Source organism: Macrobrachium rosenbergii, chromosome 43 (assembly GCF_040412425.1).
Source record: "Macrobrachium rosenbergii isolate ZJJX-2024 chromosome 43, ASM4041242v1, whole genome shotgun sequence".
In the NCBI taxonomy this organism is placed as follows: domain Eukaryota; kingdom Metazoa; phylum Arthropoda; class Malacostraca; order Decapoda; family Palaemonidae; genus Macrobrachium; species Macrobrachium rosenbergii.
In genome coordinates, this window is record NC_089783.1 from 42443397 (window position 1) to 42458589 (window position 15193).

Genomic DNA, 15193 nt, shown 5'->3' on the forward strand with positions numbered 1-15193 from the left:
TCCCCTCATTCTCCATGTGCTAAGGTTGATGGGGTGCCCACTTCTACTCATGCACTCATTGAGCTAGGTACTGATACACCTCCTGTTGCCAATAATTCCTTTTAGGTGTCCCCACACCTCTCCTAGCTCACACCTTAGAAAGTCTTCCTTCATCTATTCAGTCCACATTTTAAAGTGTTTTGGATGACTCTATCCTTGCTAGAGATGCAAGTGGATGTTTTGGGCAGTCACTCATAAAATGAGATTCTAAACTAGGGAGGGAAAGATCCCTGAGGTGCCAGTCATCCTCTCATGACACTGTAGCTATCACTCCCACATCTCCGGTAGCTTAACAAGTTTCAGTCCAAGGGTCTTCAAGCGTTATGGGTTTTCATGGCTCTCTTAGCTTCAAACATGCCAGCTGCTCAGTTGTGGTGACTGACAATAACTCCTTGTTGTCCCATGTAGTTAACTTTGATAGATTCACACTAGTAATTGGTGACCCTAACAAAGCTGTAATCATTTAGCAGAGTAGCATGGCCATGGTTAAGAGCATGTAGCTTGTTTAGAACATCAGCCGTGCAGACACGATCTCACCTTTCCCAGTTGATTGCCTAGTAGAGGCAACCAACATGTGTGGACAGAAATGATGGCACCTGCTTCTTTCCTGTCTCATCCAAGGTCTGACCACCTCATTATTTTGAATTTTACTTGCTTTTATATTATTTGTTTATAGTTTGCAGTGTTATGTTAGATAGCCATGTCTCATATGAACAAATTAGATGGTATATAAGTGCTATCTTTCACTTATTTCGTACTTTGTTACTTCCAGTAGTAGTTTCTTAGTAGGTATATTGTACATGTATTTTGTTGTGTTCAAGTAAACATTCACATTTTTTTCAGTTACAAGATTAGCTTCTGTAATGGTCATTTGTAATATTTCTAAAAAACCAACATTGCATAAGACAAAGTTTGCTGTTACTGAAATTATGCCATTGTACTAACACCAAAGTTATCATAAATTTGAAGTGATATAAGTTTTTTGTTCTTGATGTCAATTTGGTTTAAATGAAATATTTGCAGACACCTCATGAAACAATTAACATAAAAATAGAAAGTAGCAAAAAAATCTGTTTAAACTTTTTATCAAATACATTTTTTAAGTTCAAAGCAACAGAAAATTACTGGAAGGATGCCACACTAATGTGTTTATGAAAAGACACACTCAGTATTTTTTTTAATTAAGTAATTTTTACAATTTCATACAAAACACAAAGTAACACAGAAAGGACACTTGACTGTAACATTAATTGTTTATAAAATAATACTTCCTCTCATCAAAAAATGTGAAGGGATGACAACCATCCCATAGTGAGTGTTAAAAAGGAATGAAAAATACAATTCTGTCTTTAGAGCTACAAAGAATGGAAAGTTTTGACAAGATATAATTATATCTAATTTCTTTTAATAGGTACCACAATATAATAAGCTCCAATACATAAAAAAGCACAGTATCCACAATGAAATATGGTGACACCACACTCCCAGTTGACATGGAAATCTGTACAAATACAAAGGCTACATGGACAAAGTAGTTACAAAAATAAACAATAATACCGTCCCAAAAATAGGCAAAACATTCACACATGAAAATACTGTAAATCATCTATTGCAGACATTGCAGCCACATTGTACCCACAATCCTACGTGTTAATGTGGAAAAAAATTGATTTTGAAAGACTTCAAGAAAATATGAAGAGACAGGGTTGATTGTAAAGAGTATTATGTAGAAGTCAGAATGACTATCTCAAGCAGTATCTGTCAGCTTCATTATCTGTTTAATGTCTCACTGACTAGAAACATTTTTGCACAGTCTTCTGTGCAATTCTGCTTGTTTTACAGTGGAAACTTTATACCAGACCCCATTGTTTAGCCAGTGAGAAAAGTACAATTTTGTCTTTAATTAGTGGTAAAATTAACTTAGTCTTGATTTACTGGTAAGATTATGAAGAAAGAAATTGCTTCCCAATAATAGGCAGAAATAAAAATTCTGTAAGGATTATTTGTACACTGAGTAGATTTAATTGTTTTTATAAGATTATCATATAAAACTTGTTTCTGAGTGAGTAGAATTCAAAGAGAAGAAAAGTGTAAAGATTCAAATGTCCATAATATAATCTGTGTCATTTCTTCATGTACTGTACATATAAGGTAGGCAGAAGGTAAAAGGACTGAGCTAATGACTATTCTAGTCACTTGATGAGATGGAATTGGAGTTATTTTAGTTTGGGTAAAATTAGCAAGAAAATCAACTTAGGCTAAATTAGCAATTGATTGTAGTTATTACTTAGACTTTTTAGATATTAGTACTACAAAATTCCACTCAGAAATGACAAATACTGGCACTTTACCCGGTGAAGACTTTAAAAGCGTTTATCCTTAATCCTTACATTTACCCACTTCATCTGCATTCGGTGATTAGCTTCGCAAGGACTCTGAAATCCAAATGGTGAAGAAATTGAGGAGACCAAAACCTATTAATCCCTATCCACCAAAGACAGGTGTCTCACTTGGTGCCTTGGATTAAAAGAAAAGTAATAAGAGAAATGTCTCACTGCAGCAATGCATTCAGTGAAATAATGGCCATAATAAAATGGTTACTGTACTTTAAACATAGATGAGATTCCATTTTTCCTCCAATTTGGTTCCCTCACCCCACCAAACCTCTTTTTAATCACAATCTTTCATTAGGCCAGTTTCAATGACCCATATAGAATATAGAATGAATGAAGAATGATGCTCAAATACTGTTATTACTTAATGTTGCAAATGCAGAACGAGACAAGCACTGTATAACTACTGTACTGTATACTAAAAGTATTGACCGACAATTTAGTTTAATCTCAGATTACATCTTTATCACCTCTAGATAACACAGCAATGGTTTCTCAAGCATAACTGATTAAGAAAACGGATAATCTTAGTAAGATAATTTGATGATATTTACTCAATCAGAACTTTATCAGCACCTTCAAAATATGTTCTCTCTTTATAAAACTGTACTTGAAAAAGTAGTATTTCATAATTTTGTATCATTGGCGTGGGGGTAGAGTTATAAATCTTGTAGCCTTATATTCTAGGGAAAGGTAATATCCTTGGAGTGGCTATATACAGAATAGTGCTGAAAATGAAACATTTCACTCAAGAAAAATTCCCTGTCATGTAACAGTACACCTCAATTATTTATTTCCATTCTCAGTGGTCACATGCATGGGGACAGCAGAACTACCTCTCTCGTGTTCTTCCCCTGCTTCGTCTTCTCCCTCCTCCATCAACCAGTACTTTTCGTCTTCAAACAGATCATTGGTTTTCAATGTTGCAAACTGTTCAAGGCGTAGAACAAACCCTGTGGTGAAGAAATGATGGTCATTATAAAATAAGCAAAAGAAATTTAAAAGCTTTTCACAAATTAAAATAGAAGTTTTAATTTTTTCCTTTTTGGGGATCATTACAACAATCAATACTGTTGACCTAACACTGCCCTAGCTTAACTATAAAACCAAGGAGGAACAAGGTCCAAGTAGTTCTATCTTTTTGCTGTGGAAGTTTTTACTTGGGCAGAGACATGACATCACCTTAATGCCTCTTTTTGCTCCAGGAGTACACAATGTAGTGGCAGATGTTCTCAGCTGGACGCATCAAGTTCACCCATTAGAATGGTCTTCACTTAGACGTTTGCAAGGCTCTGAGGCAGATATGAAGAAGTCCTCATTGGATCTGTTTGCCACATTGTTGAATACCAGACTTCCTTTGTACTGTACTTTTCTCTGCTGCTGGACTCAGTAGTCTGAGCAATGGATGCCATGCTTCAGGCATAGGATGGCTGGTGTCTAGAAGTTTCCTCCAAAAAGTTTATTTAGACAGGTACTGTCAAGTTCTGACCTTCGTGAACTCTTATATGACACTCATGGTGCATGGTTCCCAGACATTTTGAAATTTATCATGAATTATTACTAGTCTCTTCTACTTGGAGGTTTCATCTCAAGTGACCTCATTTTCAGATTTCACCCCGCAACCTAAGGTACTACATCTTCATGCAAGGCAGTTATCAAGAGAGCTTTCAGAGGTTGTTACAGCCACTATCACCACTCCCTAAAAATTCACTCCACTACGTATTCTAGTTGTAGCAAACTTCTTCATCCATTTGTGAAATAATAGGAAGCTCTCTCTCTCTCTCTCTCTCTCTCTCTCTCTCTCTCTCTCTCTCTCTCTCTCTCTCTCTCTCTCTCTCTCTCAGTTATTGAGGTTTATGGCTCTGCCATGTCCAAAGTCTTTATTACGAGTGGCTTATTTTGGTGAAGCCTCCAGGCTGAGACTTGCTGTAAGTTTGGACCAGTCTTATAAGATGACATTATGAGCTGCTGTCAAAAATTGCTCCTTTAGATTTAGCACTTACTGAATGAAAAAATTTTATAATTTGATGGTAGAGTAAGTCCCTCATTCTCTGCAGTAACATGATTTCCATTATGCAAATATATAGACTGTATGTGCTAAAACTTAACTGATATAGCACAACTAATAGAGAACATTTTACATTATCATACTGAACGTTTCTCTCTCACACTAATGAGAAAAATTTTAATACAGTGGACCCCCAGGATTCACGGGGATAGGTATCACAACCCAAAACACTTATAACTACCTATTTTAACAGTTCAGACACCAAAGATCCCCTCTAAAAATGCTTATAACACTATTTTAATAGTTTTATCATACAAAATGTATTTAGTCACAAAAATGATATGAAAATACAATAATTAGTGAATATTTCTCTATGAAAAATTCTGCGAATAGGCAAATTTTCCACATATAATGTGGATATACCTTTCACAGAAAAATTCGCAAATGGGTGAAGCCGCGAATTCAGAACTGCGAATAGGCGGGGTTCCACTGTACTTTAGACTAATCCCAATAAGTCTGTAAAGCAAGGAAAATGAAGAATGTAAATATAATTTTTGGGGTCAATGTTACAGCATTTGACAGCTTTCTGGTATCATGACACTGATAAACCTTGGTAATGCATGCAAACAGCAAGAATACTTGGATCAGAATGAATGCATTCTGTGAGGAAACAGACCAGGGTGGGCATAGCAACAAAGGTAAAGGAATCAAACACTATTTAGTACTGTGCATGGTGAGGCTCAGTAATTTTCATCATGATACAGCCTACACTCACTCGTCAAGCATATGTAAACCAGTGAAGCTTTTACTCTACTTTAGGCATGTTTCCATTCATGGTTTTCTGGACATGAATGAAACTGCTAATATCAGAGATGCAGATAAGGAAGAACTCTTGTAATATTCCTGAAAACATTAGAAGGATTACAGGCAGACTCATACCAGGCAATAAAAGTAAATAAAATACTGTAATTGGACTTTAAACCCTATTGCTGTATAGTGAACTGCATGAATTCTACAGAATATGCATACATTTAAGTGCCTGTAGTTCTTACCTGTTGCTAGTCCTCCAACTAAACTTATCCCAAGAGTAATTGCAAGAGCTAAAATTTGGAGTCCTGCTTGTGTACTTGCTGTTCTACCTGAACCAGGCTCAAGGTCAGGTATGAACTGTTTAATTCTAGTGAAATCTTCTGTGTCTTCTTCAGGGGCCATCTCTGGATAGATCTGATACAAGCTGGAAAATTAATGAGAATTTAACTTACTAATCATACAAGATTAAACAAAAATTCAAAACTTTAATAGCGCAACAGGAAAAATTAAAATGATCTAAACTATGAATCTAAGAGTGTAGGTAGTGAATACATTTGCATAACCACTGTTATTTTACCTTGGACCATATGTGGCTTCTGAGGCCATTGCAGTGACAATGCCAGATACAATGGCTGCTATAACGCCTGGCATCCCATGCAAATTGTGGACCCCACAGGTGTCATGGAGTCGAAGTTTGGAGGCCAATAAAGGCTGTTCAATAGAAAAAATGTTAAGTTTGTTAATATTTTCATTAATAACCAGAATCATTCAAATGGCTCAGCCACCATTTCACAATGGGATATTACTTGGAAATATATGCACATTATACTTTCAGTCTAGGTAATCTGATAAACCATAAAAATACCAAATAGTCAAAACAGTTAGCAAAGGAGACACAACATGAATGATAACATCCTTAAAATCTCACTGGGATTATAATACTCACAGTGAGATATGTGTATCCAAGGACTGAGATGACCCCAGCAATCATGCCAACTAGAGCAGCGCCCCAAGGTTGAACCATGAGATCAGCCGTCGTTCCAATAGCAACACCACCAGCTAATGTGCTGTTTTGGATATGGACCTAAAAGGAGACAAAAAGAATGGAACTACCAATCTTTCAGGGCAGAACTCTGTACAGTACTTGCATAGCAGTGACTAACATCATACAGTACAACAGTATGTTGCATGTTCTTTTAGCCCAACATAAAAATAAACTTTACATGGGTATCTAACATCATCTTTCAAAAAAGGTGTAACTAAAATATTTCTTTACACCAATACCCTGAAGGACTGATAAGTCTGAACTCCATGAAGCAATGACAGTCCTGCTCCTGGTCACTTGTACTGTAATCTAAACGCAATCAAATATTTTGCTATTCTCCATCACTCGAGTTATTAAGTTGTGTCATCAAGTTGTCCACGTCAAACGCAGCACTAAAATTATCTGAACAAGATGGACTACTGATGATAATTTTAAGATCTAAAATATTATAACAATAATGTAGTTATTTTTATATGTATACCATCTACTTTAATTATAGTAAAGTATCAACAAAACATTTTTTTATGCACCATGGCTTCAAGAAGCAAATGTCTGGATTCAGAGTAATCACTAGAGATGGAAAAGCAAATCTTCATGTGAGAGCAATGGAAACTGGCCAGTAATCATTGAAATCTACACCAATAATTTATCTTTTAAAATGAAAAATGCTTATTTTCTCTCTTCTGTAAAAAATACTTTGACAAAATGGAAAATGATAAAATGTACAAGGCATAAAGGAAAGCTCTTGGATATTTTAAATAATGGGACAAAACTATTTGCAACTACACTATCAAAAGTCTATGATGCTGGATTTTTTAGGTGCCAAATCTTATGTGGGATGACAAGCATCAGAAAGACAACCAACCAAAAACATTTTTAGCCTGAAAACCCCAGCGAGTGACTCTGCTCTGTCCTTGTAGTTAATAAGTAACCATCCCTCAGTAACAAACAGTGAGCATGAAGTACATGTCCACTGATTGAGGATTTCATTTTGGTTTAAAGTTGACAACGATTTCTTGTAGTTTGGATTTTAAATTACATCTTGAGGCAAATCATTAAATTTTACATTGTTTCAATCACCAAATTACCAGTCATTTTCTTACATACTATAATGGCAGTTGCATCACAACATCTATACAGGTTTTAAAAAGTGTGAATCCGATTAGTGAGTGATGTGACCTCAGGAAAAACACAAAATTACTGTCTAAAAGTGATTCATGGTCTCCTTCCTTACCATGTTGAACTTCTTGTCCTTGTCAACCAGAGAGGACATGGCAAATGCAGTCACACAGCAGAAGATCAAGGAAATGTAAGTGTTGATGATGGCCCTGTGCTGGTCATCTCCTGGTGCTGCACCACCGTTGAAAGAGGGCCAGTAAAGCCACAGGAAAAGGGTACCTGTGGTTACAAAATGGAAATGATCAGCGCTGCAATGGTGCATTTGCGAATAAGTAAACTGAACTGTGAAGCATCTAAAACCTGATAACAGATCTAATATAAGGGTGTAAACGTTTACACACAGTTATCACAGATTGTTACATAAGCATTTATGAATAGCGAGCAGAGAACATGAAACGGAAAGCACTTCTCATCACCTAACAGAGAGAACATAAAATGAGCAATGTCTACCCTGATCTGATTTCCATTGAAGCATTTATATGAAGCTAACTGACAAAATAAAGCTGAACTATTGACAAGTACAAGCAGCAACCAGACGCAGGAAATTGGAAGCATTTATAAGCAACTATCAGAGAAAACATAAATGAAAGGCATTTCAAAATCAGGGAATGTTGAAATTTTTCTGCCACCATTATGGTACCATTGTGTTCTTACTTGCAGAACTTTACCTTTGAAACTGTCAAAGTTATTCGGTTAAAATAAAGAAAAAATCAAATCAGTAATGCAATAAATACGAATATAACTCCACGTAACAATAATAAACTATAAAAATACACAATCCTCCTGCAGGAGGCTGTAATTATAACAAGCAAAACTGAAGAAACAGAAAAAATGTTATTCACAAACAGAGCCTGTACCAGTTTAAACCACGACCTTACCAATCATAGCAAACATGTCCGAGTTGTAGCTGGAGCCTTCCTTCGTGGTTTCGTGAAGGTCCTCTCGATATAGCAAGATACTGACAGCCAGTCCAAAGTAGGCTCCGAAGGTGTGGACGAAGATGGAGTCTCCCATGTCGATGACCTACAAACAAGAGTACGATCATAACATTTAGCTCATTCTTTCATTTGAACAGAGCATTTTTTTAATTTTTGTCAGAGAAGTATATTAAAAAAAAGCAAAATCCATAACCTGCAGGGATTTTGGTACATTAAAAGTACCGAAATCCAGAATATCAATTTCTCTATGATGAATACTTGCTCGCAATCTCAAAAAGTGGGGAAGTTACATTTTCCAAATATTGCTGAAAAAACTACAAACTTTTGTGGGATGTTAATTCCAGAGAGAGAGAGAGAGAGAGAGAGAGAGAGAGAGAGAGAGAGAGAGAGAGAGAGAGAGAGAGAGAGAGAGAGAGAGAGAGAGATCGAATACTCACTCCCAGATATGTCCTACCGATGACCTCATTAATTACAAACAGCGGGATTTCTATCATGGTCATGATGATGAGCTGTGTTGGAGTCACTTTTCCTAAAACAACTCCAAAACTGATGAGGACCGTCGCTGCCGTGAAATCCGCAGCCAGTAACCTTAAGACAGAAGGGAAAATGATGACATAATAAATGAAACGAGAATGTGCAGGACACTTTAGCATTTCAAATAAAACAAGAACCACTGTGAATTTTAAAACGAGTTGCGCTTGTTACTGTGGCATTTATCGTTGACCTTTCATGCTGCAACGCCTGGTTAACATACAACAAAATCAATCTGTGGTTCCTAGGATCATTAACGTAAAAGGGAAATTACTCTTATCAAATTTAGTACATGTTATGCTCCTTTAGTTAAGTTGTCATTGAGAAAACAATTCTTCTGGCGCTTTATTTTGCTGAAGAGCACCCCAAATCCAGCTCAAGATCTATCTGGCTGACGTAACGTTAAATATACGATTCTTTCTATTCAACTACCATTTTACTTAAGTCGTTGCTGTGAAATCAGGTAGTAGCAGGCCTGTCGTAAGGTTAACGTATTAAGTCATTTGGGATCATGCATACCAATTAATCAAAAGACTTCGTATTGATTCTAGCGTCATAGTTCAATTGATCAAATTATCTTATCTTGTAACCACAGTCATTACCTCAAACTCTCAAGTCCTTCGGTTTCGTACCTAACGCCATAATCTCAATCTAAACAATCACACGGCATCAGGTTAATGTTTAATTAATATAAAAAAGCCACTTGGTATTACAATTATTGGCCATGAACTTCACAAATCAAAAGTCACATGGTATTAGGCCTATGTCATAAAACCAATATCCTGTTCAACTGTCATAAAGAAAAGTCAACATAACTGACATAAGTAAAACTTAGTAAACCAAATATCACGAGGCATCAAGCATGATGACCTAACCTCGCAAATATTTGTTCAGGAATTTCTAAAGACTGGACCATCTGACACAAATACGATAAAAAGAAAGTACTTTTCGGTACTCACGAGCCTAGATCCACTATGATGGTACCATAATGCATGTGGAAGAAGCCGTTGACGATGATCGCCCACTGAAGGCACATAGAGGCGATGAGGAAGGTCAGCCCGACGGAGCTGAAGCCGTACTTCTTCAGGAAGGTCATCAGGAACCCGAAACCGACGAAGATCATGACGTGCACATCTTGGAACACTGAAGGTAGAATGAAATGGGTGTTGAGAGTCACTTTTGTGGCTATCCTTTACGGATATATATACAATAGATATATAAAATAAGTGTTAATTAATCTACGCACACAAGTTACCAGTATACTTCACTCACCCTGTACTTTACACATTTATTTATAATTTTATTTATTTACCTATTAATTTGTCTTTTTTCTCTCTTTTCTCATAATCGATCTCTTCTTTCTGTATTTCCTGTTACTTTCTGTAACTTCTTTCAATTGAACACCATATTCATTGGAAGCTTGAATATCAACTCAATGGCCCCTGAAAGCTTGTTCCATATGAATAGGGGTTTACCTTATGAATAATAATAATAATAATAATAATAATAATAATAATAATAATAATAATAATAATAATAATAATAATAATTGTATTTATCAACATCAGGCCAAAATAAAACAGAAATGGGGAGGGGGAACGAAAGAAGCAATACAGTATATCTGCATCTTGGAGGATGACTGTTATGAGTCAGGATAAAATGGGGCTGCAAGATCATTTCAAAGCACAGAGCAGGGGAGTAATTACATTGCCGTGTCGTGTTGTGTCCTCTCTCTCTGTGTGTGTGTGTGTGTGTGTGTGTGTATATATATATATATATATATATATATATATATATATATATATATATATATATATATATATATATATATATAAATCTTCCTTTCGAAAGAAATGAAAGATAAGAAGTACGGTCTATAACTGGTAAATGTATTACACTTGGCCTTGGCCAAGGAAGATGTAGCAGCATTTAGCAGGAATTATGAAGGAAAAAGGATTTCCAAAAGTATTCATATTAAAAACAAAATAGAGAAAACGACTCTCATTGACGTCTGGTGAGTCTATGAGCAATCATCAGTAAGAACAAAAACTCGTACTTTTCTTTAACAAAAAGGTCACAAATAACGCTAAAGATATTCCAACTTAACTTTTCCAATATTATTATTAATAATAATATGAATATTTTTCCTTCTTTAATTTCCATTTGTAACCCAGACTGACAGTCATTGGACACAAGTTATCTTATGGGACTAGAATATGGGAGTAGAATATCTGTTCATGAACGATAACCATTTTCAATTTAATGCGCAAACTTCACCAAGGGTCATATTCATTGGTATTCCATAAAGGCTCTGGCACTCCCCCGGAATACAGTTCGATGCTTCTGTTATGGTTTGTTAAATAAACAACAGGCGATTCCATAGTACGCTTGAAGTCTAATCCTTATCGTGAGGACACTTAAAGTTTACATTTGACTGTACGTGTTAAGCACACACACACCCGCGCAAAGTACTTCTTCGATATAAAGGTGTAATACGTTACCCCCATCTCGCCCCCTTGCTGTGAAGTCCATTATATATCAGATTCCGTATTAAGCGAACGGAGTTATTTCGTAGGAACAAAAGGCTGCTGACCATCTGCGTATGTGTTTATTTTAGTGGGGGTCCCAGAAACGGGGCTTTTTGCTCCTTTTGAAATAAAATGCTTAAATTAAATGCATTATAAAATTTCATATTTTTTCTAAATAAATCTGTCAGTTGTAAGTTTCGATTACGTACATAATCGGTAGCTGGAAAGACGTGGGTGTGTGTAAGCTTCAGCAAGACAAGGCATTGGTGAAACAGGTGAGTGGGTGTGCAGCAAGTACAGTATATGGCTGCATAAGCAGACGGGTTAAAATACTGAAGCAAAGTTATCTTATCAATTGACCAATTTCCCAGAGAAACAAGAGTCCAGCTGACCACGGTCCTCCCTATAAAACAATTATCCTGGAGCACCGTATCTAGACTTGACAGACTGATTTCTGACATTTAGAATGTCAAGCCGAGCAATGGGGCACCATCCATTCAGCACTTAGGCAGAAAGTTAAAGAGGTCCATGAAATAAAAGAAACTGAGTTCAAAAATGCAAAGGACTGGGAGAAACACCCACAGTTACACTAAGGAGCAACATTTACAGGTGCTGGAAAGTAAGATTGAAAGAGAGGAAGCAGGAAATATAGTATCTAGATTTAGATCCTCACTCAACGGTAATGAATTCTTCAAGCTAACAGACAGGCAAAATGAACTGAAAACATGATGCACTTGGACAATACAAACATCACGGCGGATATGGAACAGAAGTGCGACAAAGTGTGAGAGGTGCGCGACGTTCGGTGTGGAGAATGGGATAGTCGTGTGGGCGTGGGAAATGGGAGATGTCTACACGACAACAGTCAAGATTTCAGTGTTTTATGTATATATAAAAAATAACCTTATGAGGAGAAACTATAGAGGGTCAGTAAGAACTGGAGATGTTACCATTATATTAGTACTACGTAGTTTGGTAAACCGCCACCAGGGCGGCGCTGCTTGCAGCCAACTTTAAATGAGGGGAACCGCGGAAACTGAATAGGTGCTAGTGTGTCCAACAGTATTTTTATCGTTCATTACCTTCATAATCGTACGTTGTGCAGCTTACAGTTGCAAAAATGGGCACGGGAATTCCTCAAGAGAAAATGGAATGACGTTTCACAGGTAAGCAAAGCATACTGAATCTTATTTACCCATAATTTTTGTGCTAGTAAGATATGTCTCATCAGCAGTAGATACACCTCTGTTAACATGTCTTATATTTTAAGCTTATTGTGGCAAAAGTGCAGTGGCGATCTCAATTCTTAAATCAAAACATCACTAATCTAATGTATGTATATGCAAAATTGTATAAAGTACAAAAGATTTTACTCGTAATTCAAAATGCTTAGGAGCAAATAGGCACATAGGCCTACAGGTTACTGGTTGTGGCAACAGATGTCTTTTAACATGACACTGTGATGCATAAGGATACCTGCGGTATTTTGTCAGTCATTACGAGTTCTCTGCAGTAGGTAGGCCTGTAGGATACAGTCTATGCCCTAAGTTTTTCAGTTTTAGACATGTAATAGCACCATCGGATTTTTTTAATGCATTTTATGGAACATGGTTTCTCAACGAAATTCCGAGGCGTCATGCTTCTATTATTCGAGTCAAAGTAAATTGTTAAATTTTTCGTATGTGTAACATCTGGTTTAGTTTATGTTTTCGCCAAACGATATGTCTCAAAACTAGTGATAGCAAGAAAGTTACGTTTGGTAGCCTAGTCTATACACCTATGCCCTCCAACTACTCATTTGGTAAGATGCTATATCATTTAAACCTTATTCTAAGAACTTAATTTCGAATATACAACAATAATCCCCCTATGGAAAAAGTTATCGAATCATCATTTGAAGGGAAAAAGCAAAAATCTAAGAATGGTAACAACAAGGAAAAGGATCATGGCCAAGCAAAACGTTAGTCTTATTTGTATTGATTCGGCGGGCATTTTTAATATTATTGGCCTTTCAAAAACAACTGATTCCAAATAAGTCAAAATTCCTTACTTAAGGCAAACTTTATTTAGCAATTCTCCGTAGTGTTGTTCCAAAGCCTTAGAATAGTGTGCAATCACTTGCTAGCGTTTTCTATAGTCGGTTTGTTTACAAGACGCTGAGCATGGCGGGAAAAATTATATTTTGCTAAACGAGTTTTCAAAACTTTCGTTGAAAAATGTTCAAGAAAATGCTAAAGTAGCTAAACATGCTAAGTAAAATGCAGTATCTTAGTTGAATGTGATTCCTCTGTCAAGGTGATGTTATTTCTAGCTTGTCATTTAAACATTCTTGGCGGTAAGCTGGCCTGGAAATTATTTGCGTTAAAATATTTTTTAAACTTACATCAGTGACGCTTGATGGCAACAGTTGTGCGTGTGGGAGACTGGATCGAAACGAGATGAAAAAGAGATAATGTTGATTACGGACAATATATTTATTTTGGAGACAAATGGATATTTAAAAACAGTTCTACTAGACTAAAGTGCTGTTATAGTGATAATTAAGCACGGCAGGCTACTGAAGCTCGGGGTGGCGTTAACAGTTACAACGGTCATGTTTAGTTTAGAACTATATGTATGCTTGTAAATAATCAAGCATGAAACATAAATCTCAGGAGAGTTCACGAATATCAACATATTTCACACCTCCGTTATCAGGAAAATTGTTACATAAACGTGCAATCACGGGCCACACTTTTCAACTGTGAAAAACTAGTGTTACATTTAATTTCTGTCCCGCTGACTGGCAGAATCTAACTTATCTTTCAAGTTCTCATTAGTGTCCACATAACATATCCACCTCAACAGTACTGTTTATTTAATTTCCCTGCAAATCTGAAGCGAATCTATTTCCACCACATCGAGGTTTGTGGTCTACCGGGCGTTGTGTGCCTCATTCGAGTACGGATAAAAGGGAAGGTTTATGCCTAGGGTTAACGATGCAAAATCGTTATAAAAGCTGGCAAAGTACTAGTCTCCGATGAGAGACTATGTTGTACATATACAAGATATTTTTGTCTAAATAACTAAAAACGGGGATAATTTCTTCCCTGTCCGCAAAAATACAAGGCAAAAATGGCACAGAGATACATCCAAGAACATGGAGACATCACAAATGTCACGGGAGTGAATACATAATACTACATTTGCTGTCATCTGTATTCACCGCCGTCACATTTGACTTCCTGATGCACACTGAGAGCTCTGTGCTAGTTAGTCTTGGCACGTTATTCCTGCAAGCGTAGGAATTCCTAAGGAGAAATCAAGATCCGAAATAAGACGATAATGAAAGAATTCAAGGTTCAGAAATTCGTCACTTAATGAAATGAAAAGTCAGGGATAGTAGTCTTTCAGAGGGAGCAATGCATTTATAATTAGCACTTCATACAATTATGTAGCTGATGAATGGTTATGAATTATTAATTTACGTAGAGCAGTCTTGCACAAATATTCACCATTCGCTTTTGCTTTTGTTGGTTTAATGATGAACAGTTTTGACTTGAAATACAGTTCTAAGTCTGTTCAAGAGAGTCTTTAACATGAAAACGAAATAAATATACACATGGCAATAAACACTAAGTTAGGCCTTACAAGCGGATGTCTGCAAAAGCAGTCTGCTGTCATATACGAATGCAAGCATTTTGGCAAAAGTCTAAAATGTTACTGTTTATTTAACAAATGTG

At 36.4% G+C, this 15193-nt stretch overlaps 2 protein-coding genes across 5 annotated transcripts in view; one reads left to right on the forward strand and one right to left on the reverse strand.

Moving 5' to 3' along the window:
• Window positions 1-1204: 1204 nt before the first annotated feature.
• Rh50 (Rhesus blood group-associated glycoprotein Rh50) overlaps window positions 1205-15193 on the reverse strand; it is a 55092-nt gene continuing 41103 nt past the window's right edge. For 2 of the 4 annotated variants that reach the window (XM_067087056.1, XM_067087057.1), the window contains exons 3-11: window positions 9903-10086; window positions 8850-9000; window positions 8353-8497; window positions 7530-7693; window positions 6197-6334; window positions 5828-5961; window positions 5493-5674; window positions 3269-3385; window positions 1205-2474 (exon numbers count right to left, since the gene is read on the reverse strand). In XM_067087056.1, the coding sequence (XP_066943157.1) occupies window positions 2458-2474; window positions 3269-3385; window positions 5493-5674; window positions 5828-5961; window positions 6197-6334; window positions 7530-7693; window positions 8353-8497; window positions 8850-9000; window positions 9903-10086 (1232 nt within the window). In that variant the 3' untranslated portion in view covers window positions 1205-2457. Of the gene's footprint in view, window positions 3386-5492; window positions 5675-5827; window positions 5962-6196; window positions 6335-7529; window positions 7694-8352; window positions 8498-8849; window positions 9001-9902; window positions 10087-15193 lie in introns of all 4 variants that reach the window. The other 2 variants (XM_067087054.1, XM_067087055.1) reach the window with 1 other exon arrangement.
• LOC136828815 (centrosomal protein of 135 kDa-like) overlaps window positions 12191-15193 on the forward strand; it is a 317906-nt gene continuing 314903 nt past the window's right edge. Inside the window, exon 1 of the mRNA XM_067087050.1 lies at window positions 12191-12637. The gene's annotated coding sequence lies outside the window, so the exon portion shown is untranslated. The remainder of the gene's footprint in view (window positions 12638-15193) is intronic.